General features: G+C 41.6%; 1 protein-coding gene across 1 annotated transcript; it reads left to right on the top strand.

Moving 5' to 3' along the window:
• The first annotated feature begins 4,216 nt into the window (after positions 1-4,216).
• triqk (triple QxxK/R motif containing) lies at positions 4,217-21,282 on the top strand. The gene is made up of 4 exons (XM_028400928.1): positions 4,217-4,384; positions 6,574-6,648; positions 12,766-12,851; positions 19,245-21,282. The coding sequence occupies exons 2-4, from the start codon at positions 6,588-6,590 to the stop codon at positions 19,350-19,352; spliced, it is 255 nt and encodes an 84-aa protein (XP_028256729.1). The 5' UTR covers positions 4,217-4,384; positions 6,574-6,587; the 3' UTR covers positions 19,353-21,282.
• Positions 21,283-26,770: the final 5,488 nt, after the last annotated feature.

The raw sequence follows: 26,770 nt of genomic DNA, 5'->3' as shown, positions 1-26,770 counted from the left end.
CCAGAACGAAAACCACATTGCTCCTCCTTAATCCGAGGTTCGACTATAGGTCTAATTCTCCTCTCCAGTACCCTGGCGTAGACTTTCCCAGGGAGGCTGAGGAGTGTGATCCCCCTGTGTGATCCCCTCCGGTCCCCCTTTTTAAAAAGAGGGACCACCACCCCGGTCTGCCAGTCCAGCGGCACTGCCCCCGATTGCCACGCGATGTTGCAGAGGCGTGTCAACCAAGACAGCCCCACAACATCCAGAGACTTAAGGTACCCAGGGCGAATCTCATCCACCCCCGGTGCCTTGCCGCCGGGGAGCTTTTTGACTACCTCGGCAACTTCAGCACAGGTGATAAACGAGTCCACCACTGAGTCATCAGCCTCCGCTTCCATAATAGAAGGCGTGTTGGTGGGATTGAGGAGACCCTCAAAGTACTCTTTCCACCGTCCAACCACCCCCTCAGTCGAGGTCAACAGCTCCCCACCCCCACTGAATACAGTGTTGGCAGAGTACTGCTTCCCCCTCCTGAGGCGCCGGACGGTTTGCCAGAATCTCTTTGAGGCTGACCGATAGTCCTCCTCCATGGCCTCCCCGAACTCCTCCCAGGCCCGAGTTTTTGCCTCTACAACTGCCCTCGCTGCAGCACGCTTGGCCAGACGATACCTATCAGCTGCTTCAGGAGTCCCACAAGCCAACCAGGCCCGATAGGACTCCTTCTTCAGCTTGACGGCATCCCTGACCTCCGGTGTCCACCACCGGGTCCGGGGATTGCCACCACGACAGGCACCAGAGGCCTTGCGGCCGCAGCTTCAGACGGCTGCATCGACAATGGAGGTGGAAAACATGGTCCACTCCGACTCAATGTCTCCAGCCTCCCTCGGAATCTGGGTGAAGCTCTCCCGGAGGTGGGAGTTGAAGATCTCCTTAGCGGAGGGTTCGGCCAAACGCTCCCAACAGACCCGCACAGTACGTTTGGGCCTGCCGGGCCTGTCCAGCCTCTTCCCCCACCAACGGATCCAACTCACCACCAGGTAGTGATCAGTTGACAGCTCAGCCCCTCTCTTCACCCGAGTGTCCAAAACACAAGGTCGAAGGTCAGCTGACACGATTACAAAATCGATCATTGACCTCCGGCCTAGGGTGTCCTGGTGCCAGGTGCACCGATGGACAACCTTGTGCTCGAACATGGTGTTCGTTATGGACAAACCATGCCCAGCACAGAAGTCCAATAACAAAACACCACTCGGGTTCAGATCGGGGAGGCCGTTCCTCCCAATCACGCCTGGTGTTACTGTCACTGCCCACGTGGGCGTTGAAGTCTCCCAGCAATATGACAGAGTCCCCGGTTGGGGTGCCATCCAGCACCCCTCCCAGAGACTGTAAGAAGGTCAAGTACTCTACACTGCTGTTCGGCGCATACGCCGAAACCACAGTGAGAGACCTCTCCCCAACCCGAAGGCGCAGGGAGGTGACCCTCTCACATACTGGGGAAAACTCCAACACATGGCAGCTAAGCTGTGGGGCTATAAGCAAGCCCACACCAGCCCGCCGCCTCTCACCATGGGCAACTCCAGAATAGAAGAGAGTCCAACCCCTCTCAGGGGAGTTGGGTTCCAGAACCCGAGCTGTGCGTGGAGGCGAGCCCGACTATATCTAGTCGGTACCGCTCGGCCTCCCGCACAAGCTCAGGCTCCTTCCCCCCCAGCGAGGTGACATTCCATGTCCCCAGAGCCAGTTTCTGTGTCCAGTGATCAGGTCGCCGAGGCCCCCGCCTTCGACTGCCACCCAATCCACTCTGCACCGGCCCCTTACGGTTCCTCCCACCGGTGGTGGGCCCATGGGAGGTCGGCCCCACGTCGCTCCTTCGGGCTAAGCCCAGCCGGGCCCCGTGGGGAAAGGCCCGGCCACCAGGCACTCGCATTCAAGCCCCAACCCCGGGCCTGGCTCCAGGGTGGGGCCCCGGCTGCGCCATACCGGGCGACGTCACGGTCCTTGTTTTTCTTTTCTTCATAAGGGGTATTTGGTAAACAATGAACTATAATATGTGTTACAATGTCTGTGCAGATTGAAGATTCTTTTTTAAAAGAGTCTACAAACTCTATTATCTCTTATGGCCACTTTTTGTTGACTGTTAATCACGACTTTACTTTGAAAATTCTAAAGTAAGACATAAAAATGTAGAAAGACAATTTTGCTGTTTACAGATGACAGTCGGAAAATTAATCAGTCCCCCTGATGATGACTGCAAATTGCCCAAGATTATGTTGACACGTCTTCATTGCTTCATGTAGGAGGAGGCGATGGCAGCAGAGCTGCCATTTAGCCAGCCAGTGTCCCAGAGGGATTCTTCTTCTCCAGCATTCTTTTTAATGTCTGGCAATTAAAAGGACGCCTAACTGCAGAAGAGGAAGAGAGACATAGAGAAGGAGAGAGAGGGACAGGGTGTAAAAGAGTGACATTCAAATACAGAAAGAGAAAAGAATACATAACACATAAACGCATAGTTTAAACTACCAATAATCTGTGATTTATTTTATTCTGTCACTGCATACATTTCTACAGCTGAACTTCTATCATTCAATCGTTGGTGCAATCCCTCACCTTACGCTAACAGGCCCTGAGGGAAATCCTCTCATCTCACTTATCTATACATTTTAGCTATACACTACAGCTGTGCATCAGGCAAATCCATCCTGCCTAGTTTTCATTCACAGTAGCAGCTGATGTTAATGCTTTTCATATCTATCAGTGTGACAGACACAGCACGTTGGTTTGTTTCACTCAACGGGAAAAATTAATCACACACATTTAGTATAACAAGAGAACATTTGAGCTCTGCATTAACTACACTCATGCTGCTTTTGATGGCCATATTAAGACAATAGTTTCAGGCTTCTTATTGAGGCTATTTGTTAACAGGTTTGACTGCTGTCAACAGCATTTGGGCTGACATGCTTGTATGTAATTCTGTACACACTTAACATTATACACACTATAAAATGTGAAAAAAAGGTATTTTATGTTAAGTCTTCTCAGTTTTCTATTATCTGGACAGATAAAAACATCCAACTTGTCCCCACACATGAATGCCACAATGGCTCAGTGTTCATCTTCTACAAACCCTGATGTCACCTTACCTGTTCCTGGTGATGATTGAAAATATGCCCACTGACAAATGTCATTTGAATGCTTGTGTCTTAATCAAGGGGCAGTGTTAAAGTGCTCCTTAAGAATGGCAGCTTTGTTGGAAGTAAAGGATAATACAGGCACATTACAGACAGATTACATCTATTAGTTACTGCTGTGCTGCATGCAAATGGCATGCCCATGGGAGAGCAGAAAATCATTTTAAACTTCAATAAGTTACAAGCGGTGGCAAGTCTCCCCATAATCTGCACGAAGCCCCAGGCAGCAATGAGGCTGGATGCAATTAGGGGGAAATAAAATTCTACACAGTAAACAAAGAAAAAAACGTAAAAAAAAAAAGACTGATGAAAGAGAAATTAACATTGTAGCGTGAGATTGCCTCGTCTTTGATGAGGTCGGCTGTTGCTGTCTTTAATTGCCACAGCACAATGCTATTGTTTTCATCTTCACTATTGGTAGCAATCTGACAAGACGAGAATGACTCAAAGGCAACGTGTCACACAAATACGACTACTTATTAACATCACAAGTGTTTGTCATTCTTAACAATGTTTAACTTAAAGGAAGATACGAGGAAGCGGTCGTCCTTGTGTGCAAAAAAAAAATCAAACACAAAAACCAAACAAACAAAATACAAATTTTAAACTTGACTGAAAAAAATGAAAAAATGAATACAACACATGATTACATGATACAATACTTAAATTAATACAAAAACCTTCTGGCCTGTGCAGAATAGTGTTTTTAGGTAATTATTTAACTTGAAACTTGAAACTGAGTACATATTTAGTATTTTTTATAAAGTTACTATTTTTTTTTACTATTTTTATACTTTTACTTTTACTATATAAATTACTATTACTTTTCACCACTGGTGGTTTGAGTTTTGAGCCGTTTTATAATCATTTGTGCTATTTTTGTTTTTATTTGACCTAATTAGTTTTATCAACCCATCACGCGCTCCTTCTGTGTTTTGGTCGGACTGACCCGCCCAGATTCGTCCTTATTGGTCAATTTTATATATACTGGCGTGTGATTGGTTAGCATGTCTGCTCGTCATCGATGCTGACGCGTACCCAGGAAATGTCCGTGGAGGAAGTGGTGTGTTGGCATTCTGGTGAAATCTGGATCAAAGTACCTTAAAACGGTCAATTCTGTCACCGTACGTGTCCACGTAGAGCTGCCAGGCGTGTCGTAATGCAGGAGAACTTTTACTGAGCGACTCATTCTATCGAAAAATAACCACACTGTAAGTATTAGCGCTAATGCAATGAATGAAGGCTGCATGTTGTCAAGTACATCCACACTGGAATGTGTTATATTTATTTTTTTAGACTGGTATCCTCAAACGAACTTCTGCAAGTGCTGCAAATGTTCGAGATAATTCTTTTTCTCTGTTTCACGTAGATAAAAAGAGAAGCCTCCCTCTTTTAACAGTGAGTTGTAGCAGGTCTTTTCCACAAAGCTGACTGACAGAGTACTGACCCTAAACAAGTCCATGAGGTCCGCCTGGTTAAAAGCAGCAGTGCTGCTCTTAAAATAAGCATGCCACAGAAAATGGTGTCAGTCATCTCTTTATTCATTTTTTTAAAAGCAGATGGGTTTATCACATCAAAACAGTTTACAATGTTTACTTAATTAGCACCAATAAGAAGAAACAGAAATAACACCTTATAGTGCAAATCAGCAAGTCTTACCCACCTGTATGCTGTGTATTTTAATGTGGTATTTGGGAGACCAAAATAGCATTAAAACCATAATACACTTGACTCAAGTAAACTGCAGTATGATGAAAAGTTTGTGGAAAAAATCCACTCTGCCATGGCCTAGTTTAGGTCTCCAATAAAATGGGATTGGGAACTGTTAATAACAGAATGTATTATCGGTCTTGTCATCTGTGACTATAATGTGTAAAAATGGACATGAAAGTATTATTTTATTAACACTAACGATACACTTGTCATCATGTGTGGACATTTTTCACAGCACCAACACCTTGTTTTGTCTTTATACCCCACTGCTGCAAAAAATGCCATGACACGTCTGTGGAAATTTCAGAGTAAATGGACTGCATGTGATGATAAAGGCTCCAAATGTGTTGGTTTTGGCAATTTAGGTACAATATTGTGATGTTACAGCACAGCACAACATTGCTAGCAGCGCTGTGAACCAACTGTGTCCAACTGTAAACATTTCATTTGGACCGTTTCCTCTCTTCCTTTTGTCTTCTCTCTGCTTCCTCTAATGTGCTGACTCTGGTTTCTAACAGCTGGAGAACAATAGTTGTGCATATATCCTCCTCCTGCATGCAGGCACTAACTGTCTTTGAAATGTAGCTGAAAGCAGTGTTTTTAGTGATAGGTAAAAAATTCAGGTATCCCAAGGCAGCAGCGGTCTCCCATGAGAAGGTATCAGTCAGCAGCGGCAGCCAGCCACGCTCCTTGAACATGCTAATTCAGTCTCTCTCTGCTCTATTCCCCAGCTGCAACTCTCGCCTCTCCAACACTTTTGTTCTTCTTGGCTACACAATGATACTTTTCTTTTTTTTTTTATGTGCGCACCTGCATACACATTTTCTTCATTGCTGCGGTTAAAAATGGTCTTTTTTATGATGATCATTAAATAAGTAATGCTTGGTAGATACTGAATATAATTTGTCCAAGCATATGTGCTTTCCTTTGAAACATTCTTAAATCTTTGAGCCAGTCAGACATTTCAGTAGCATCAGAAAACACAGGTGAACCCCTCACCTCACACTTACTTTTCCCAGTATTTTAAACAAAGGGCTACTTTATTGATTGATGCAGTGTGTTGTGAGAGAGCCTGTCTGGAATATAGAGCAGAGCTCACTGCGAAACGAGTATGTTGGATGGATGCAAGAACACACTGAGTTTTATCAGTTCTTACAGAAGGTGAGGTTATTCTGGTGACTTCACGTCTATACACAACATATAGCTCTTATTGACAGGTGTTTATTCTGATACATGAGTGTAATCATCCACTGGCATCATGGAGCCTAAGGATGCCATCTATATTATTCATAGCTCTTTCTCATTGTATCTTACCTCTGTGCTGTCTGGGTAATCAAAGAAAACTCATGGTGTGAGGGGAAATGGTGTTAGACTAAATGAAATGGATAGGAAGTGCACACACTGAGAACATAACACACTTGGAAGGTGATGAGAATTAATGAAATTATGTCTAACAGATGTATGTAAAAGATAAACCATCTGCCTGATCACAACTGACGACTCTTTGTGTGATCGTGTATTAACTGGAATCCTTCCTGCAGATTTCACAAGTTATCTCAGGCTACAGTAACAGGAATGGAGCTATATATATAAACTTGATTAAACTAAATGATCAGGTGTGACAATTGTGAGCCAGCTGTGAAATTCTCTTACTCAGAGGGTTGTTTTTCTTCTCATTTCCTGTCAGGCTGAGGAGGGAGGATGGGGAAGAAGGACGCCAGCACAACCAGATTACCAGTGGATCAGTATAGAAAGCAGATTGGTAAGTTGTCTGTCATCCCAGATCTGCAGGAACAATTTGTTGAGCAACAGTTAATTAGTCGAATCCAATAACATATTTATTGCCAGTTGATTTGATATGTTGACATTGGTTGGCAACAGATTTAAAGAAAACCATTGTTTTTGTTTCTTTCTCTGAGCGTCTGCTTTTAATCTGACCCTTTGTGCACACCATGACTGATTAGTTTAATCAAAATGATCATCAATATATTGTTTGGCAATTAAAACACCAACCCCATGATAGGTTCCTGAGTGGAGACTGATGGTCTACTTGTTGTGAAATATTTTTTCAACAAAAATCATAACTTACTGCTTGATGTGGGCAAACAAACCACAACTCAGTACTGAATGCTCCCGCTCCTTCATAGAAACAGGCTGATATCACACATAATAAATCACATACATGTAACAGGGAGATATTCAGCGGTAATTTTGCATTGTTCCAAAATGTTCCGGTTCAGAGTTGGTTGTGCAATGCCTCTCTGCAAATTCCTGGATCCATTTTTGTTCTGTGTTAGAAGAACCAACTGTTAACTGTAATAGAACTAGATTATAACCTGTGGACGTAATTAACCTTAAAGACATCTAAGCAGCATCCCAGATGACCAGCCCGTCTTCTCCTGAAAAAGGACAGTGGTGGTTTAATATAGACTTGTTCCAACACTAGTATCAGAATTCCACTGGTCCTTACTAAAACCCCAGTCTATGCCAAATTGCTATCATTATGCTAGCTGTAGCTAACATTATACTACAGAAAACAGATTCTCCTTTACTGTCAGAGCGATCAGAATGTCTGTGAAAATTTGACTGGTGGTGCCTAAACTTATAACCAATCAGTAACTGAAAATTAGATAAAGGGGTGGTTAGACACAAAGCCCAGGATTTTTTGATGCCTGCACGTGTCTGTCCTTCTCCATTTGCATATTGTTGTTACTGAATTCATTGTACATGTTGTTTTGTCAGGCACTTTTTGTCACTCTAATTCTGCAGTATTTGGTTCAGCCCTCTTTTTCCATCACAAAGGCCTAACTAAAGCAATATGGTTGGAACCCATCAAAACCTCAGTTGCCTCTAGCATGCCAGCCGTGGTGGCTTGAAGATCATACACTTCATATCATGTCTTTTTGTTTTTCTCTTCTGGAGCTAAACCAAAAGGTTGCCCAAAGCAAAGCTGGGTAATTGTGACCAGCTATGACTAATGCAAATACAAAAGGGGAGCTCTGTTGGCCCTAGGGGCTTCAAGTTTTTACTTTTATTCCCCAGAGTTGTTTACATGAAATGTGTGTATTCTTATTAGACACACTCATCTTACATTTTTTTTTTGAAGTGAGACAAGTAATGAAGCTCCTGGTCTTGGTCTGTTGAACATTTAGGTACTTTTTTTGGATGATATAAACTAATACTAACTAACTAACTCTTTTCTAATTTAATTGTGGAAAATTCTACATGAACAAATGTCATTGTTTTTACTCGACTAGGCTAAAAGGGAGAGGTTTTATAAAACTCTGGGAGCTGCATATGTTTTTTATATTGGGACAGAAGAATAGGATTACTTAGCCCACAGATATCCCCTAACCATCTGCCATTATGTAAAACCTGGCAGGTTTAACAAATGAGACGGAGACATAACATAACAAGCTCATCTCCCACCCCTACTGGGGTGCAGAAAATCTTCTTCTCCATTTAGTGTTTTCTTTTCAGCGCATCTCATCAATTCAGAAATATGTAACATACTTGTCAGGGGCACTTTGGTCCCATCTCTGCCGCCCCTCAATTTCAACCATTTTGCTGTCTTTTTTCTTTTCTTTTCTTTCTTTCTTTTTTGAAAAGAATGGCCATCGGGCAATTTCAGTAAACCACTGTTTAACAGCAAAGGTGGAAAACAGAGTGGGGGGAAAAGGTGTAGAAAAATGAAATCTTCAAAGATAGCATGGGGCTTGGTCTTCTGAGAGCTGGAATGGGTAATTTGAAGTTATAATAGGTAGCTTATTCATGGCACATCAGCAGTAGTCCAGGCTGGTTGTTGAGCTGTACCATCATCTCTGCTGGAGTGCTTTTGTCATGTCAGATGGCCATCAAAAGGCTACTGTTGACACTCTCTTTTTAAATACCATTATTAAGCCCTTTATAATTGACTGCCCTCAGGATGGGTAAAGCTAAAGCGTGCTTACAAGGAAGTGCAAGTGCTCAAGTAATGATTTCTGCTGCTGCCTGCTGAAAACTAGGAGAAATTGTCTAAACAGATAAAGACATGCAAAATTCCAGTTACAGAATGGCAAGTAGGAAATTATATTAGCTTTAGAAGGTGTCATTTTACATTGTAAGAAAAGATCACTCCTTGAAATTGTTCTTCTTGCAGAAGAAAAAAAAACTTCCTGCAGATGAAATAATTCCCTTCCATCTGTAGGTAAGTCACAGAATAAGGCATAGTAAGCCTCTTGTCATTATATCATGGACAATTTTCACTTCTATGCTTTGCACATAGATTAAATTTCACTGCCCTGCTTCCTTCACTGACAGAACACAGAAAAAAATATCTCCCATGTGTTTGGCATCAGTCCTCTAGTTCTACCACCCCTCATTCTGGCAGATGCCAGCGATCCACACCATGTGGTCACTGACTATTTGGCTGCCATTCCACATAGACACAGAAACAAAGCAAAGCATGAGAAACTGTCAGACACGCTGTCAGTGTGTTTCCCAAATTGTCCCAGGGGCGCTCAGAGAGTACTGGACAGTGGCCTGTCTGTCCAAATCACCCCATCACTCTGCATGTGGTGCATATGTAGGATGGCTTGTCCTCTCAAACTCATGCACGCACACAGAATTCCTCAGGTTCCTCAGGTTTCTCCTCACACACATGTATACCTCTAGTACAAACTGAACTATGTTCAAACTAAAAGCAGGTGGGATAATCAAGGTATCTCACATATTTTACCCACACTTGTTAAGATAATAATGTGTATTATTTGACTGCAAAATAGATGTATTGTTGGTTTGACACTGCATGTCACAGGAACTTATTACTTTTTAGTGTAACTACTAAAGTTTGTTATCAGTTTGAAACAGTGGTATTCTTAGATGTCTAACCCTGTCTCATCTTCAATTTAATGGCCAATTTGTATGACACACAAATCACAGACCTTTCCCTCTCCTTCCCTTTGACTGTTCAATCACATGTGACTAATTTTAGCCACTACCCCCTACCTGTCTCATTATGCTAAACAGAGTAATGGCTCAAGATAAAAACCTATTTCTCCCCAGTCTTCATCAGACATCACTTATAGGTAAATGTAACAAGAAACATGCACACAAAGAATGCACAAAACACACTCTCTAATGGAATGTAATGGAAGTGGTGCAGGGGGGAGAGAGGAGAGAAGGCCATTTTCACTTTCTTTTTTTCCTCTTGACATGAAATCAACGATGAATTCAATGGAAGGCACACTTAGGGAACCCTCCCAGAAGGCACTGTAGGCCACCTCACAAGGGTTAATGTTCCTCTGAGACGTGGCATTGTTATTGCTGTTCTGGAGGACAGTGATGCCTTTTCAGTGTGGCAGGGAGCGATGGGAGGATGGTGTGTAGCCCAGTGCAGGTAGATAATTGGTGACAGAAAGTGTCTACTGCACTGCTGCAACAGGGGGAGCGGCAGTGACAAATAGGATCGCTCATAAGCCCAGTGCAATATTATCAGGACGTGTGTGTGTGTAAGCTCCATATCCACACAAACAGACATCAGGACAAAGCCAGCATAAAGCACAGCCCTGTAACACAATGTTACCTTGCATAACTTGATGTAATTACCTTCCATATATTCTTTATATCAACACATCATACTCTTAATTGGCCTAATTATTCTGATTTAGCTCCTGTTAAGAACCCATTCTTAGCAGGCGGTTATGGGTGCTTTGGTTTGTGATGAATTTTTGCAGGTTAACATAATGGCTCCATGTAAATGTAGAACAGGTTTTGCCCTCCAAATGAGGAAAATAATACAGGTGTGAGTTGTGGAAGACATTTTAAATGTAGTAGTAATAATAATACAGTTTAAATCTAAACACTTGCTTGCTTAAGTTTTAATATTTTTATTTTATTTTTGAGTATTACTGAGAATTGTGCTGCAGGAAAGGGTTCACAAGGACAGAGCTTAACAAACCAAACTAAACTAGTATTTTAAAAAAAATGAAGAGTAAAAAGTGTTTAGTTTAAACCGTGTCTTTTTCTAGTATTTCACAGCAAAAAACATGGTACCTACAGATCAACAGTACATGTATTTGTTGAATACTGAATTTTATTTAGTCACAGCAAATGTTTGGTCTTTTATTTTTTTAAGAATAAACCATGTGACTTGATTTGAATTTTACAGATTTTCCTCAAAATGCGGATTTCTGTATTTTCCTGGTTTTCTTTGGTTTTGTAGGATTTTGCAGCTCTCTGTGTAGTATTATCACATCCAAATCTTGGCGCCATTTGTGTGAATGGTGAGTAACCTGAGGTGCCCTCCAATCAAATCCCCCCCCCCCACCCCCCCTCCACTTTCTGACAAGTGGAGGAGACATCCATTGCCCCCCCTAATGAATTCCCACTCGCTTGCTGTCTGCTCCTGGCAACATGCTCACCATTTCTATTAGCCCTCCACAGAGTCAGTGGGAGGTGAAGGAGAAGTTCAGGACCAGGAGGGATGGAGGGAGAAAGAAAGAGAGAAAAAGGATTGGAATTGAATGTGAGATCTCAAAAATGAAAGCAGTGGGAGTGAGATGGATGAAAATGAGAAGGTGTGCAGTGAGACAGAGCTAAAGCGTAGAACACCAGAGTAATAGTCATCTCCGCTTTTCTACCCCTATGAAAGTCAGTGGAGCTTTGTTTTTTAGAATCACACACACACTAGCTCATTTTTAGTTCACCAGGAGCACTCGTTCCTTCCTTCTCTTTGTCTTGTTCTCTCTCCCAGTGTAAAATGATTCCTAATTAGCTGAAAGTGAAATCTTCAGGTGACCTTGGCATGTCACATCACTGAGACAAACCTTGAAGCTGACCCCAGGCATTCGTTCTCTCTCTGTTGCACACATGTCTATTTCTCTATTGCACCTCAATCCTCAAGAAGTTCTTTGATTTCCCAGTCCAGTAATAACCACCTGATCTCTATATGCAACCTTCACTCTGACCCTAATCATTGCCTGACCACATCTGGATGTAACCCTGAACTTAAGTTTTAAAATAACCTCATTAAGGACTTGGTACAATGTCCACAGTCTGTGTGTATGGACAAGTTCTCACAGAGATACAAGAACTACCAGAACACACGCACGCACACACACACACACACACACACACACACACACACACACACACACACACACACACACACACACACACACACACACACCACTGTTCAGCAAGCTGTTGTCTTTCCACCCTATTGTTAGCAAAGTTCCTTTTCCTGCAGTGTGTTGTTCCTAATTAAACCAGGACAGCCGGCTCTGCCTCATGTGAAACGCACACACTCACACACAGACACACACGCTTTGCCAGGTGGCCAGTTTGCCCACAAGACTAACCCATAGGAGGTGAGCCCATAGGAAGTCAAGCAAGCACAGGTGATCTGTGTGCAGCTCAGGCCAGAGAAGATTTATTATAATATGCAGATGGAGATCAATGGCGTAAATTTAAGTGTAGAAATCATAGAACAGCTCTACATTAAGCCTATTTATCGCTCTGGCTTAATATTTGTTATCCAGCAGCAAAAAAAGAAGAAAACATTTGTGTTTTAGCAAAAATGCTCATTAGCTTTTTAACACTGGTAGGTGAGAGGATTAATATAATTTCATATCCACTAAATATGAAGCTGCAGCCCCAAGGCTCTTAATTTTTTTTTGATATAGGAAAACTATAAACGGGAAGAAACATCTAGCTTGGATCTTTTTACGAGAGCAACATTTCCTACAACTACCAACAGATGTTATAACTTCTTTATAAAAACAATGTGTTGTTTTGCAGCTTGCTGAGGATGTATTTCTTAGCCAGCAGCACCAAATAGAACTTGTTACTCTGTGCCAGACCACTTTACCCAATCATGTCTTAATTCTCTGTCTTTTAGGTAAACAGGACTACAAAAAGACAAAGCTGGTCTTGAAGGCAACCCGGCTGAAAGCTGAAGCAAAGAAGACTTCCTCTGGATTCAGGGTGAGACTTTCTGTAACTTCCACTTCAGGTGTCTGCAGCTACCCATATTCCACTATTTTCACTTGCATGTCTAACCCATCTGCAGTTCTGCTTGTCTGTCTGTGTGCCAGCCATCTTTTTTCCATTTGTCCATCTGTCTGTCTGCATGTTCGGTTGAATGTCTCACTAGATTCCAGACACTTAGCTGATGTACTGTAGAAACTTCCTGTTGGGAATGTAATGTTCCCTACAGTAATCTACTTTGTACATTGACTTGTAATTATATGATGTGGCCCTCAGCTCTGCAAAGATCTATTTAATTATTATCAAGGAAATGATGTTCTCAAGAGAAGAAAGTGTACGATTCAACAAAAAGGAAGACATAATTTGTTTAAACACATTATTAATTCATTAAAAGTCAGATGTTGCAATTGAGATGGATATGGATAAGCATTAGGATAAAAGTGGACAGTATAACAAGCAGAGAAGAAAAAGAATAAGTGGAGAGTGAGTGGGGGTGGATAGAGCAGGTAATGTAAAATGGAGGTGAGGGTGTTGCTAGGGTGCATCTCTCTGTTGCTTTGTCACACTGCAGCGATTAGAAGCTGCTGTGCAGGCAAAGATGGATGACTCTATGTTTATCATTCTAATGGCAAATGTGCCACTGCTGTTTATGCTTTTGGCTTACCAACTGAATAAGAAAAAAGGTTTCTCTAAATAGAAGAACCTCTTGTGAGTCTACTGTCATGGGTGTTAAAATCCTCTTTGAAATTGTAGAAACCAACAAATTTGGCTGGAAGTGCCATCTCTCCTCAGGTTGAAATCAAGCCTGCAGTGTGATTTATAGTCTTTTTTAAGTGAAAATAAATTGTAAGAAAATGCACATTTTATACATCTCATCACACATGTCACACATGTCACATCTGTGTTTTTTTTTGCATATTTATTTTCCTGGTTCTGTTTACAGTATATCAAAAGCCAAAAGGCTTCACTTCCTCATTAAGCCTCAGTTGCCACGATGTGCGGAGAGATGAACAAATCACATTGAGGATTAAACACTGGGTGAAATGGTCAGGTTTTAAAATATGCATCTCTTAGACATGCAAGGCCTCATTAAACACGTCTTTAATCCAATTAGATTAGTCCATATCTTGAAATATTGATATTGGTCATGAATAATTCATGTTTTTTCATGCCCAAGACGAGAGGAATTTTCAGAGGTCGGATTAAAAATACCTCTGGGACGAGGATATTAAACTGACTTAGACCTCTTGGCCCCGAGTTCGATTGAAATTCAACCCAAATGTAATGGATATTTGGTCACGCTTGCTTTCCCATCAAGTCCTTTTAGCGTGATATGAAGTTGAAGAAGTGATTTTTACACAGCTCTGTGATGACAGTAGAAAGTCCCCCCTCCCTGTCTCTGAACCTTTGGTTGCCAGCAAAGATTTGGCTGCAGGTTTAATAAGCCCATCTTGGATGTTGGGGCATGTTGTTGTCTGCATAAATATTCTTCTTCTTGGTCTTGTTCTTGTTGTTCTTCTGGGTGGTCATTCTGTTTACGGATTGGTCTGCAGGCTGCGTTGAAAGGGCAGGGGGCTGGTTCTGAGGGACGGGGCCATACTTTGCCCAGGTTTGTTGTACTACTATATCCCCCCCCCCCTTCATCCCATACCCCATGTCCCTGGTTGAGATGCTGGTCTCAGATGCAGCTGGCATCTCAAAAGGGCCAGCAGACATACGGGCACAGAGAAATCTGGCAGCTGCCGGGGCAGGCTGTCTCGGGGCTGTCCTAGTAACAGGGCAGTCTGGATATGTTGGCAGAGAAATGATGGAGATACTGTGATAGAGAAAGTGAGAGAGGGAGAACTTCTGTTCCCACAAATGTGATGAGTTCTCTGGGTTGCTTGAAGAAAAAAAAACAGCCACCTGTTATTTTTATGCAGGTTCTCATACACACCCGTTGAGTCAGAGTTTGTTTACGTAAGTAATGTGTTGTTGCATTAACACAAGTGTGGGGCTCGTCTAAACAGTGGACAGTATGGGGTCAGGACAGCAGAGAGAAAGAAAGTGGCAGGAAGTGCAGTATGCAGTTTCTCCTCAGGTTGCCTAGAGAAGAAGCAGCGCCTTCAAAGTACCTCCAGCACATTATCTTGCAGCACAGGAAACAAGCCTTCTGCCTTGTCTAATTGGCACACTAGCCTTCTGTTCAGTTCTGCACTTTTCCCTCAGTCTTATTTAGCTGCTGAGCCTAGAAAGTTGGAGGAAAATTGCTTATGGAATTGGCAAGGATGGAGACTACAGATAATGACTCTGGGTATCTTCCAGCTGTCATTTGTGACTGTCAGTTGCGGTGCGCGCAAGGCCATATAGAACAACATTTTTGAGAATTATTTGGAGGTATTTTAGACTTTCATTTGAGTAGCAGCAGTAGTGGAGAAAGAAAAACGGAATCCAAACATTAGCATCTGGTTAAACATGTGGCTGGAACAGACTTTTGGATCTGTTACATCTGCCAGGCTTATACTTAATGTAGCTCATTCACACTTTTGGGTTTATTAAGAGGTGTTGACAGACTGAATAGCACTGGAGGCTTCATGGCCCTTTGTGCTATTTAGGGTACAGTAGGTTTTCTGGGTTACTAAATTGTTTCCTATTGACTAAATGCTTCAAGTGGCCTCAACGCACGTGTAAAGGATGAGACTGAATATCTGTTTCTCTGTTTTGAGACACAAATGAGAATTTCATGAAATCCCCTCACAAACAAAGTAATCTTTGCCCCCTCATTGAAAATGTAGGTTCAAGGCATTTGATGTTGATTAATTATACTCCAAAGGCCAGTTGCTCACCTAAGTCATAAGACATGACTACAGGCAAATGCTCCAACAGTTGTTTGGGGCTTGTGTGTATCCACTTTCCACATATTGCCTCAGAATCTGACGTGTATAGCACACACACACACACACACACTTATATATAAATATATAAACGGGAAGAGACAAAAAAATGGACCAGATGAGGGGATGTCACTGAGCTGTGGCTTGTCGCCAGGGTGACAGGGACCAGACTCCCAGCATGCCAAGTGTGCTGCAGCTGCCGCCGGTGCTGAGAGAGCCACATGATGAAGATGATGATGTGTTTGGGCCCCATCCAGAGGTCTCCATCAAAATGTGGGCAGAGAGGCTGTGTGTTTGTGTCTGAGGATGTGTGCGCATGTGGGCGCACACAAATGTGTTTGTGAGGCAAAGGCAAGAGTCAACACAGTGGGCTACTCTCCTTGAAAACAATGATCTCAATCAAGTGCAGGTGCTTTCTACAACTCAAGTGTTTTCACTGAAACCCCTCCAGCTTGTTTTCATAGACAAGTCACAGTAACCAGCTGTTCTCTTTCTCTCTGGAACATGACGCAAAGACGGGGAAGGGAAAGAAGCCGGTATTGCAATTTTGTGCATCTTGTTGTCTCAAAGGCGTTTGAATGAAATGCTTACCTATGTCAGAAGCATAACACTCACTTTGTGATTTTGCTGACAGAATTACAAACGCTTCTCTTTGTCATATTTTTCAAAGCTGCCAGAGAACACAAGGAAAAAAAGCAGAAAACAATCAAGCCTCCGTGATTTGATAACAGTTCTCTTTTCTCCTAGGCCTGGGCAAAATAGAAAAGTAAATCAAGCGGTGGAAGCCTAGCAGTTAATATATGAAACTAAAGTGCATGAAATTTAAAAGTTTTCCAATTAAGCAAGGACTTAAAGCTGTTTGGAGGCTGCTGGGATGTAGATAAATGTGGGCTGAGGCTAATGAAGACCAATGCTGCTGATGACTCTGCACTACAACATGTACACAGATAGCTGTGGATGCTGTGACGCCTTTTAATTGTCCCCCCAACCCCCACCGCCCTCGTCAGAGAGGAATTATTATTAGCCCCCCACCACCCCTCATTTGTGCCGAGCCTTATCTCTCACTTGTTTTCTCTTTCATTCTCACTCTTGTTTTTCATTCTGTCGTTTCTCTGCAGTTTAGCCGGTGGGTTTGAATTTGCAGTCCTGCATGTGTGTGTGTGTGTGTGTAAGAAAATTACTAAACTGATGTTTTCTCAAATTGCCAATCATTTTTTTTCTCTTTTTGATTCTTTTTCTTACATCTGTCATGGTGCTCTTTGTTGCCGTTGCCGCTTTTGTCATTTTAACCTTGTATCACCCCAACCTCACTTATAAATCTGTATACAGATGAATAAATATCTACAAAGATTGTCACATTATGAATGAGTATGCAGAGGAATACATGTATTTTGAATTCACTCGTCATGCCACCTTTGTTGTTGTGGCCCAGTTTGTGATTTAAAAACTCCTCTACACATTCAAATCAAATATTTCTTTTTGAATAACCTCCAATCAGACTGTACTCTGCACTCTCTTTTAAAGCTCTCCAAGCTCTCCAGTGTTGATTAGAAAGTTTTCTACTTATGAGTTCTCTTGATAAAGAATAACTGGCATTGTTCAATACTCTGAGTGCCCCTAATGAAACTCCAGCTGATGAAGATTGTAATCGTGTGAGCACCACATAATGAACAAGCGCTCCAAATTCCCATTTTCAAGTTGAATACCACTCCTTTGGAAAGCCTCAATTTGTTTGACAATTAACCAATAGGAAATCAAAAAAAGGGGGAAAAATAGGCCATTTTTGTTGAAGAAAGTTTAACTTCTCAGTAGAATTGCAGGCGAGCTGTGGGTTCTGAGATTTTAAAACATTTTAATGCCTGAATTCTAAATGTGATGCTGAAAGGTGTTTTTCTTAGATAATACTGAAGTCTTCAGTCATCGTTGGTAATTTATTGTTCAGCTACTTTCAAAATCCCCAAACATATGGCTTTTGTTTTCAGTGAGAGCAGGTGCAATTGCCATTCACTTAGTTCCGTTAGGAGCATTAGAGTCAAAAAACAGTTCTCTTTCCATTTGCACTCTCTGATATCTGGAGGTATGGCTCTGATCTAGTCTCTTGCGTTTGCACATGCGTGCATGGAAAGCCTGAAAGCTTCCCCCTCAGGTAAAGAATGGCCTACCTGAACTAATAATGTATAAATTTCATGGATGGACATCCAGGTGTCTAAATACTTAATTGGCTAAATACTAATTAGAAGTGTGTGAAACGGCATTTTTAGTCAATTTTAGCAACAGTGTGAAAAACAAATGTTCTGTTCACATATAAATAGATAATGTGTTGTGAACAGATACAAGGTTCAGCAGCGTGTTACTGTTCATCCTTTAAGATAGTTGTAAACAGACTGGACTGAAGCTGCAGATAATACACTCATTATGTTCTAATTGCCTCTAAACACAGAATATAAGTGCTTGCAGGGTCAAGGGGCTAAAACTGCAGGAAAAAGGGTAAATAATATAAGTTTACTTTTCTACCACATAATCTAGATCCTAAATGGAAAAAAAAGTCTAATATTCCAAATGAATGTCTTGTATGAACCTGTAATTATTTTAAAGCAGTTCACCAAAAGCAGCAAGTTCAGTTACCATTAAATACTGCTGCTGCGTCAGTACCTTTAAATAATTAATACTACTCCCACACTATGCTGGCCGTGCATAGCAATTTAGGAGTATGTTAAAATGAAAACTGGAGCACTCCTGCCAGTTTTCTGAGCAGGTGGGACTTACAGGAGTATAACCCTGAGTCCACTGCTACCATTCAAATGTCAAATGTCAAATGTGTTTGTTTCCCTAAGCTGTCCTGTGCCATTGCGCATAGCTTCTGCTCCAGCAGACCGCTATTAGTCAGTTTTCTTTCTGGAGGGCCTACTGGTAATATACTGGGTCTACATTAACTGTGGTTGAATATGTGTATCATGTTAATTAAATATACGCAGTCTAAACTCCGGTACCTCTATCTGCATAAAAATATCTATCTCAAGCTATTGGAACCGGGACATATGGCAATCAAGTCTTCTAGCAGCTAATATCAGTTTTCAATAAACATAACGTGGTGCAGAGATTTAAAAGCTTTAAAAGCCTTCCTGCCTGCTGCCATGTGCTTTTCCAGCTTTCATTACCTGAATAAACTGCATTTACTTCAGAGAATTCTTCCAGAGCAGAGAAAATGTGATGCTTTAAAATGTCAGTCACAGGATGTATGTGAGTGACCTAATTTATAAGGAAGATCAACTATACACTCATTTCTGTGTCCTTTTTGAACTTTTTGAACCCTGACTCCAAAAGAGTATGAACTTTCTACTGTGGGAGAGATGACTCAAAGGAGGAGGGTTAGGTTTCGGTTATTTTCTTGTGTTGTCTCACTTTAATACCTTAAATTAAAGTATGATGAATGATATATTCACAAGATGTGCCTCTCTTAATGTGTGTGTTTGTGTGTGTGACGATATCTTAAAATCTCTTTCTTTTCCCTTCTCAGGATGCATTCCTGGTCATCGCAGCCATCCTCCTCTTTGTGCTCTGTGTTTATGCCTTCTTCTATCTTAATCTGAGCACAGAGATTAACTTGGATTCAGATGGGGATTAAAAAAGTACCAAAACCCACTTTCACTTTACACCGGGACAAGAATGGGTAGATACAAAATGTCTGATGTGTGCAGTTGGCCCCCGAAACAAATTTTGTTCAGCCTGAACAAAGTCATTTGGACACTTACCTGGAGAATGGACTGTCTGTCTGGAAGAAAAGTTGCATTCCAAATAAATGTTTTTTTTATGTGATGAATTTAAATGCCATGATACTACCAATATTTCTATACTTTATTAATACCATAATTCAGTTTTTCTAAAAGCTTCTTTCTTTTGAGCCAACTAAGAATGAAATTTTGAATACTCACTGACCTCCCGCTTTGTGTCACTATTTTAACATTCTGCTAAAAAAAAATCCACATTCAGCAGAGAAAATTATCTTCTTTTTTTTTATTTATTTTTTTTTACAGTGGAGAGTGAGCTCCGTTAATGATATTCTGCAGAGTCACGTCCCTCTGTTTTTCTCCACTAATAGAAAAATGTAAATCTCCTGCTGAAGCTCTCGTCACATCGGGACAAACACTTGCCTCACATTCCGCTGCACAAACCCGATCTCCTCCCGGATATCTGGAGATCACAAAGTGTGAGATTAGAATCCACAAAGCCCTCATCCTGATTGAACATGTGTGCAGAATACAGAACAACACGTTGCACCTGCAGCGTGCAGACACATTCTCAGGATGAGCATTATAAATATGATCTTACATTTGAATGGAAACTATGGAGATGAGTGATGAGCGAATGCTGGTTCTCTGAAGGAACACCTTGACGTTTATATTGTCCTCTAGAGGATCTTTCTATACAGAGTGCTTCTTTTTTCTACTGCTTTTGTGCTCCTGGCCTGCTAGGATTGACCTTCTATCAACCAGTTCAGTCAGAGTGCCTCTACTGTTAGAGATTATTTGTTATCCAGAAAGTGCAGAGTCAAGGGCTTTTATTGTAGTACATTTACACTTTTTTCTTTGTAATGGTATTTTTTTTATATACTTTCATGCACAGCAAAAGCAATACTGTCATCTTCGGGGAAATGGTTTTGGATATGACGAATGTTTTAATGTTGTAATGCACACTAGGCCAATACCAAACACACAAGAGGCCTTCTATCATTCCTTATTCCATGTTGTTTTCCAGCAATAAAAAGTCCTACATCTGTGCCTGACTGTGTTCAGCCACTGATATGATTCCTGAAATGTGAGACAGATTTCTAGCTTTCAGTTTCTGCCTTTTCTCCTCTTTTCTCCCATGACCTCATGACCTCTAGTTAAAGACTACATGTCAAAGAAACCATTATGATAAGCGTGCACTCGTACCCTAACCCAGCAGCTTTTATCTCGCCTTGGTACATCCAAAGCCACCCCCCCCCAGCACTGGGAGTCACTCAGATGTGTAACAATAGATAGCCAGGCCTAATAGACCTTCATACGTGACACCTGTTATCTAAAAGGTCAACATTATTGACTACAAGAGCCTTGACATGGGCACAATGGAAAGAATGTGGCAGCACATATTATACAGACCCGTATTTGGAAAAATGAAATGTTAGTGCTGTTATAAAATTCTTTGTATTGTGTATAAACATTTGGCATGCATGACAATTACTTCTGTTACATTGCAAATTTTTCACTTTGTGCTATAAATGTCTTTGTTTACAATTGAAACCTTTAGCTGATGACTTCATAATTGCAGACTGAAAAGGATGCAGCTCAGAAATAAGGTTATCTGCATTTGGAGTTATTATTAAATAAATAAAGCAAGGGATGGTTTTAAATGACAGCAGAACAGGCCTTATTAACACCTATGAATTACCACCTGTAATGTTGAATCTCAGAAGGTTTATATTTAGTTGTTAAAAGTAAATGTGGACATTATTTGAGTGCTAAAAGTTAATGAATAAAAGAACCTTTGTGTCGATTTACTTTTATGGGCTAAAAGCTTGCTGCTAATTCTTGCTGATGACTTTAATTCCAAGCTATAAACAATGGTGTTCTATCAGTAACGGGTTATTAAACCGTATTGACTGTGTCTTGTCTTCATTGGTTATGTCACAGCGTCTCCTGAGCTAGAGCATATTTACATGTGTGAAAAGAAACTCTGGTTCTATCAGTGAGATGGATACTACAGTGCAATCTCTAACAGTCAGTGTTAGGGGTGGTTGATAATTTTATGGCCTAAGGTTAAAGTCCTCTTTAACATTCACATACTCTGGTTGTAGAGCATTATATCATCACTGTCAAAACGGCCACTGAGCTCTTTATAAAGCTCAGGGAAGAAGCAGCAGTCTGTGAGAATCAAAGATGAATTCATATATATAATTCTTTCATAATCACTAATGCAGCAAAAGCTGTATGATTTCTGTAATAAGCCACCGAATTATCAGTCATCCCTCTTGCGTGTCACTCCTCTGCTAATTGATTGTGTTCACTGACTTATGTTTGCACAGGAATTTAATAAGGCAGTAGCACTGTATGAGCATTTAGCATGACCTGAACAGCACAGAGTTGAATACACAGTTTTACCTTACCCTCCTGTGACAAATGAGCTAGACACCTCACGCCCAAACTCCGCTCATTAGTCATGTAAGCTATGTCACCAAGAGTAATTATACTTAGCCTGAATCTTGCATATGCCACAACACACACACACAGTAAGTAATGTGCTACACTTTCCCACACTGCCAATAGGAAATGTTATCATACATGTATGGCTGTTTACAGAGACATGAATCATAATTATGACTGCTGGTGAACCAGACACTGCACTCAGAGCATGCTAGGTTTGGCTTGTATGTTATTTGCTTTTGACATAAACAAACACATGCATTGTGTCACATTTTCTATTCACACCATGATGTCATGTGAACACAAATTCACATTAACCTCACTGTATTTTCTGTTTAGTTTCTAAAATGTGCCTGTTTGTATGTGTGTGTGTGTGCGTGTGAAAAATAGGGAGAGGGCAGGCATTTCTCTGCCGCTGCCTTTCTCCATCTGTGTGTGTCTGTGTGTGTAGCATTTTCAGTATTCAGAACCGTGCCTGTGGCCATGCTCCAGTGGAGCGCTCAGTCTCTCTGACGGACCGGTGAGAAGTGAGGAGGGTCAGTCCCACCAGAAGCTCATTTAGTCCCTATCTCTATCGCACACAGTCTCTCTACAAGTCACTCTGACAGGGAGGCTCATCGCTCCCTCTCTTCCTCACATGCACATTTACACACAAACACACACACTGCTGTGCTCCCATTAGGGAGATATAGTGAGAAGACAGGACTGATGAAGCATGTCACCAAGTACTACTGCTGGTCTCACACATAATGCCTCCCCCCCTCTGTTTTCTCTCCCCTCTCAGCATGTGCATATGCATACTAATATTCCGTTTTTATTCTGAATATGACAGTATTCAAAATTTGATTTGGGGCATGTAGTTAGTGTGTTCAGTTTCTTTCCAGTAAAACGTTGAATATGCTGATATCATTGCAGTTATAGGTACATTGTTTGGATATTGGTCTTATTTTATTGTAGTTATAGCTATGATTGAGTAACAGCCCTGTGATAGACTGGCGACCTTTAAATTGTGACCCCACCTCTTGGCCATTTACAGCAGGGATAGGCTGCAGCTCCCTCTCTGACCCTGTGGATGGATGGATGCAGCAGTGCTTAAGTTGTAGTCAGTGATAATATTTGTCAAGTATTTGGGGGGTTCTCTTTATTATACACATCTTTGTCCTTCAGATGATGTCCCTTCATACCTAACGCCTAACCTGAAATGCAGGTATTTGCTGACCTTAATGTTAAAAACAAACACGTCACCGCAGAACATGACAGTAATACTTTAGGTGCTTAATTCACAGCCGACCTGAGTTTTCTGTGTGTCTGATATGAATGCATTAGCAGGATTGTGCTGTGCGGTGGATTAGAAACTCCCCCGTGCTTTGTGAGGTGCGTGGTAATGCCAGACTTAGTGGATTCTGCTGCAAATCACATCCTCCCATCGCCCTCTTAATCCCTGATGCGCTGCCTAATGACACAGAGACTGAAGGACTCAGCAGGAGATCAGGGAAAAGGCAGGGAGGGCAGGAAGAAGAGTGACAGAAAAGTTGCAAAAATTCAAAACTAGTGCGATGTCGAAGAGAGTCTTATGATGGAAAACTATGCCACCTTATTACTGTCTCTGCGGTGTTACAATATCTGAAGGAAGAGTGCATGTGCAAATTTTGGCTTTGTGAGTGTGTGTGTGTGTGTGTGTTTACAACTGCTACGTCTATAATCAGTGTGTCATGAGCGGATGGGGCAGGTGCTCAACAGGTGTGCTCTCTGATACCAATCCCTCTCCATTTGCCTGTCTGTCCCTCCATGTTTGCACACGCTCATTGTGTTCTTCATAGAGGAACACCTGGGCTCTGCTGCACCTGGGCTTGTTGCCCAGTCCTCCGTCTGACAGCATGCACACACACACACACACACATACACACACACAGGAACACACTGGAGCAGAGCCAGTTCCTGTTACTGGCTAAAGCAGGAAGCAGCAGCTGACATCCTATCCTTCAGTTCCCAGGAGACTCAACACCCTGAGTAAACCATCCAACTTGGTCCCACTTGAGGCTGATTTACCTGGGAATAAGGCCCTCTTGTATACAACAGTTAAATGGAGAGGCAGCACACTGAAGTCTCTGTTAGCACATTAAGCTAGTAACTAGTGGGTACTTCTTTTTGGATTCTCTAAGGCTGATTGTTTTGGGCGTCCTTTTGTTTTGCCTTTCAGGTATGGTTTATCTTGCCAAAAAAACCTGCAGTGTGCATGAGAGCTGTCTGTGAATAGGCTTCAGTGGCAGATGCCAGATTTGGCCATGGCTTGTCTGTTTTGATTACAGGTAACATAGATGACAACACGTTAAGTAGCAAGAGAGAAAACCTGTTGCTTAAAACATTTTGAAACATATTAAACACCCAGAATGTGTGCAGAGTAGTTTCAGTACTTGACACACGATCTGACTGACAGGAGTTTTACTCTTTAAATTTTAAAAACACACAGCACAGTTGCTGTGTTTCTCTCAGTGGCATGCTTGGCAATGCACTACTGAGCATGGAATTACCTGAGGGAATAACTTCGACAAGTTCTTTTTGGATGGTTGTGGTGTTTACTGCAGTACGTAAGACGATCTCAGGTTCTTCCTCCTCTCTCTCTCTCTCTCTCTCTGAATCGCTGTTCCAGAGAGTAGGCAAGCAGTGATGGATGTATTCAAGTAGCACGTGATTACTTCTCAACCCTCAGGTTCTCCAGTAACTACCCAGTTTAGAAGAAAATAAGTCATTTAATTTTTCTATCAGTGGCAAGTGTACCTCTATGTAAAGAAGAAACAATTCTGTACTATAGCTTTAGTTAAGTTTATACACTTTATATTGCCTATTTAGACTCAGGCAGATATGGATCAATATTAACATTTATCTTAAGTTCTAGGTCTAGCTTTTGATCTCCATTTTAACCTTCTTAATCCTCTGCTCTTTGCTAATTTCTTAGCACAATATATCATGCTAATTGCTAATAAAAGACTGAATAATTGGCCATTCTTTCATTTTACAGGCCTTTGGTTGACCTGTTCAGGAAACCAAACCCCACAGGAACAACACATTAGCTGCATTAGCAGTGTAACCTACATCATTAGCAAGTGGTGTTTTAATGCGCTGAAAACCATCACTGTGTTTTGGCAACTGGGGCAATGAAAGATGATACATGGTCGAAGAATATGGGGACTATCAATCTCCGTGCTCACCTCTCCATCTTCCTCACTTGCTCCTTCCATAGGTGAAACACACTGACCACATAGCTCATGTCAGAGGGGTAATGAGGCAGAACGTGGCCTCAGTATTTCAGGGACTGTGCACACAAACTGCAGCCTGTGCCTTTGTGTCCTGTTTAAAATTGTAATTGTAAGGGCTCCTCTGGGGATCTTTACATTTAACATGAAATGAAGCTCTTTAAAAAACTTTTTAAGGTAGTAAGAGGATAGTCATTGTGTTTTAATGACCATGGTTGTGCCCTGCCTTTGATTTAGAAGAGACAGAGTCACAGGACTCATAGCTCAGGGGAAAAAGGGGAGCAGGGACCCTCACATATGTTCCCTCTCTCTCCCTTTCTTCTGTCTTTGTCCCACATATGCACACACTGCTTTCTCTATTTGTGCACCACTGTCCAGTCTCTCCTCCTTTCTTGTCCCCTTGAGCCAGGGGTCACCAGAGGTCAGGGCAGATATCATTCAGTCAGAGCACAATTAGAGGAAGAAAGAGAGCCATTCACCAAGAACTTCTTTTTTTCAATCTCTGCACCTCTGCTATACGGGATGTTGTGTACCAGAAAGTCCTCTGTAAAAGGGTTGTGACGCAATGGGAGTAGACAAATATGTTTTCATGAAAGCCAAATGCTGAATTTACTGTTGTTGGAGAAGGCCTGAGAGTTTTTTCTGCCTACTACATACATACATTATCTAATGTTATTAATCATGCTAAAGTGGTGACTTGGTCAGTTAATTTAAAAAAAGTAAGAAAGGCATCATGACATAACTGAAATATTGACCTGAAGTTACATTTTGAACAAAAACTATGATTATAGCATTGGGAATCCTTTTATACATGATAAATTCTTAAATACTGCTGGCGGCGCACTCTGAGTCCCAAATGAGTTAAAACCCTACAAAGCTGCTTAAATCCTCCAGATATGTCTTCCAGTCACTGTGTGTGAAAAGCTTGAAACTATTACAGAATCAACATCAGCTGACAGGCGGCTGTCTGCTCACACTGATGTGGCAGTTTACACAGGTGTCCACACTCCAAAGTAGGAAAAAAACTTCCTCTGATATTTGCATTTGACTTCCAAATATCCTCCTTAAATAACACACACACACACACACATGCACACATTAAAAGTGAGTAAGAGAAACAGCAAGCTAACAGGCCTTGGGGCTAATGTGGCATTTACACAGACGGACCTACCAATACCTGTCTGAAGGACATCTCCTCCACCACAGAGGCATTGTGTCATTAAATTTAATACACATCAGAGGGAAGTATGTGAGTGTGTGTGACACTTATCTGTACCAGACCTGTTTTTAATGATAGGATTAGAGGATACACACCTGTGGCCTTCTCCTTTTTTTTAACACAAACACTTGAGCTGCTTTGAGTGTGCACAATGTGAGGGCCCTCTCCTGTAGGCTAACTTCAGCCTACAGAAATGTTGATCACACTCACAAATGCATGATCACATGCTGTATGTTTGGATGTTATTCTTTTAGCACTTTACAACTACAATTATGCAGACAATAGTCCTCCCTCCCCTTTCGGTTTGGTTCACCATTTTTTAATCATCTTTTCCACCAAGAATAAGGCAGCTGGATTCTATGAAAAGCCCACAAAAACAAAGAAAATT

The sequence above is a fragment of the Parambassis ranga genome, chromosome 2 (assembly GCF_900634625.1).
Source record: "Parambassis ranga chromosome 2, fParRan2.1, whole genome shotgun sequence".
NCBI classification, from domain to species: Eukaryota; Metazoa; Chordata; class Actinopteri; family Ambassidae; genus Parambassis; species Parambassis ranga.
The sequence above is the reverse complement of the archived record's forward strand: the minus strand, read 5'-3'. Positions and strand labels throughout refer to the sequence as shown.

Bases quoted from the DNA above. Each gene is read 5' to 3' on its own strand.
- triqk (XM_028400928.1), top strand. From the start codon at position 6,588: ATGGGGAAGAAGGACGCCAGCACAACCAGATTACCAGTGGATCAGTAT. The intron at 6,649-12,765 runs GTAAGTTGTCTG...TCTGTCTTTTAG, and splicing joins TCAGTATAGAAAGCAGATTG to GTAAACAGGACTACAAAAAG. The intron at 12,852-19,244 runs GTGAGACTTTCT...TTCCCTTCTCAG, and splicing joins AGACTTCCTCTGGATTCAGG to GATGCATTCCTGGTCATCGC.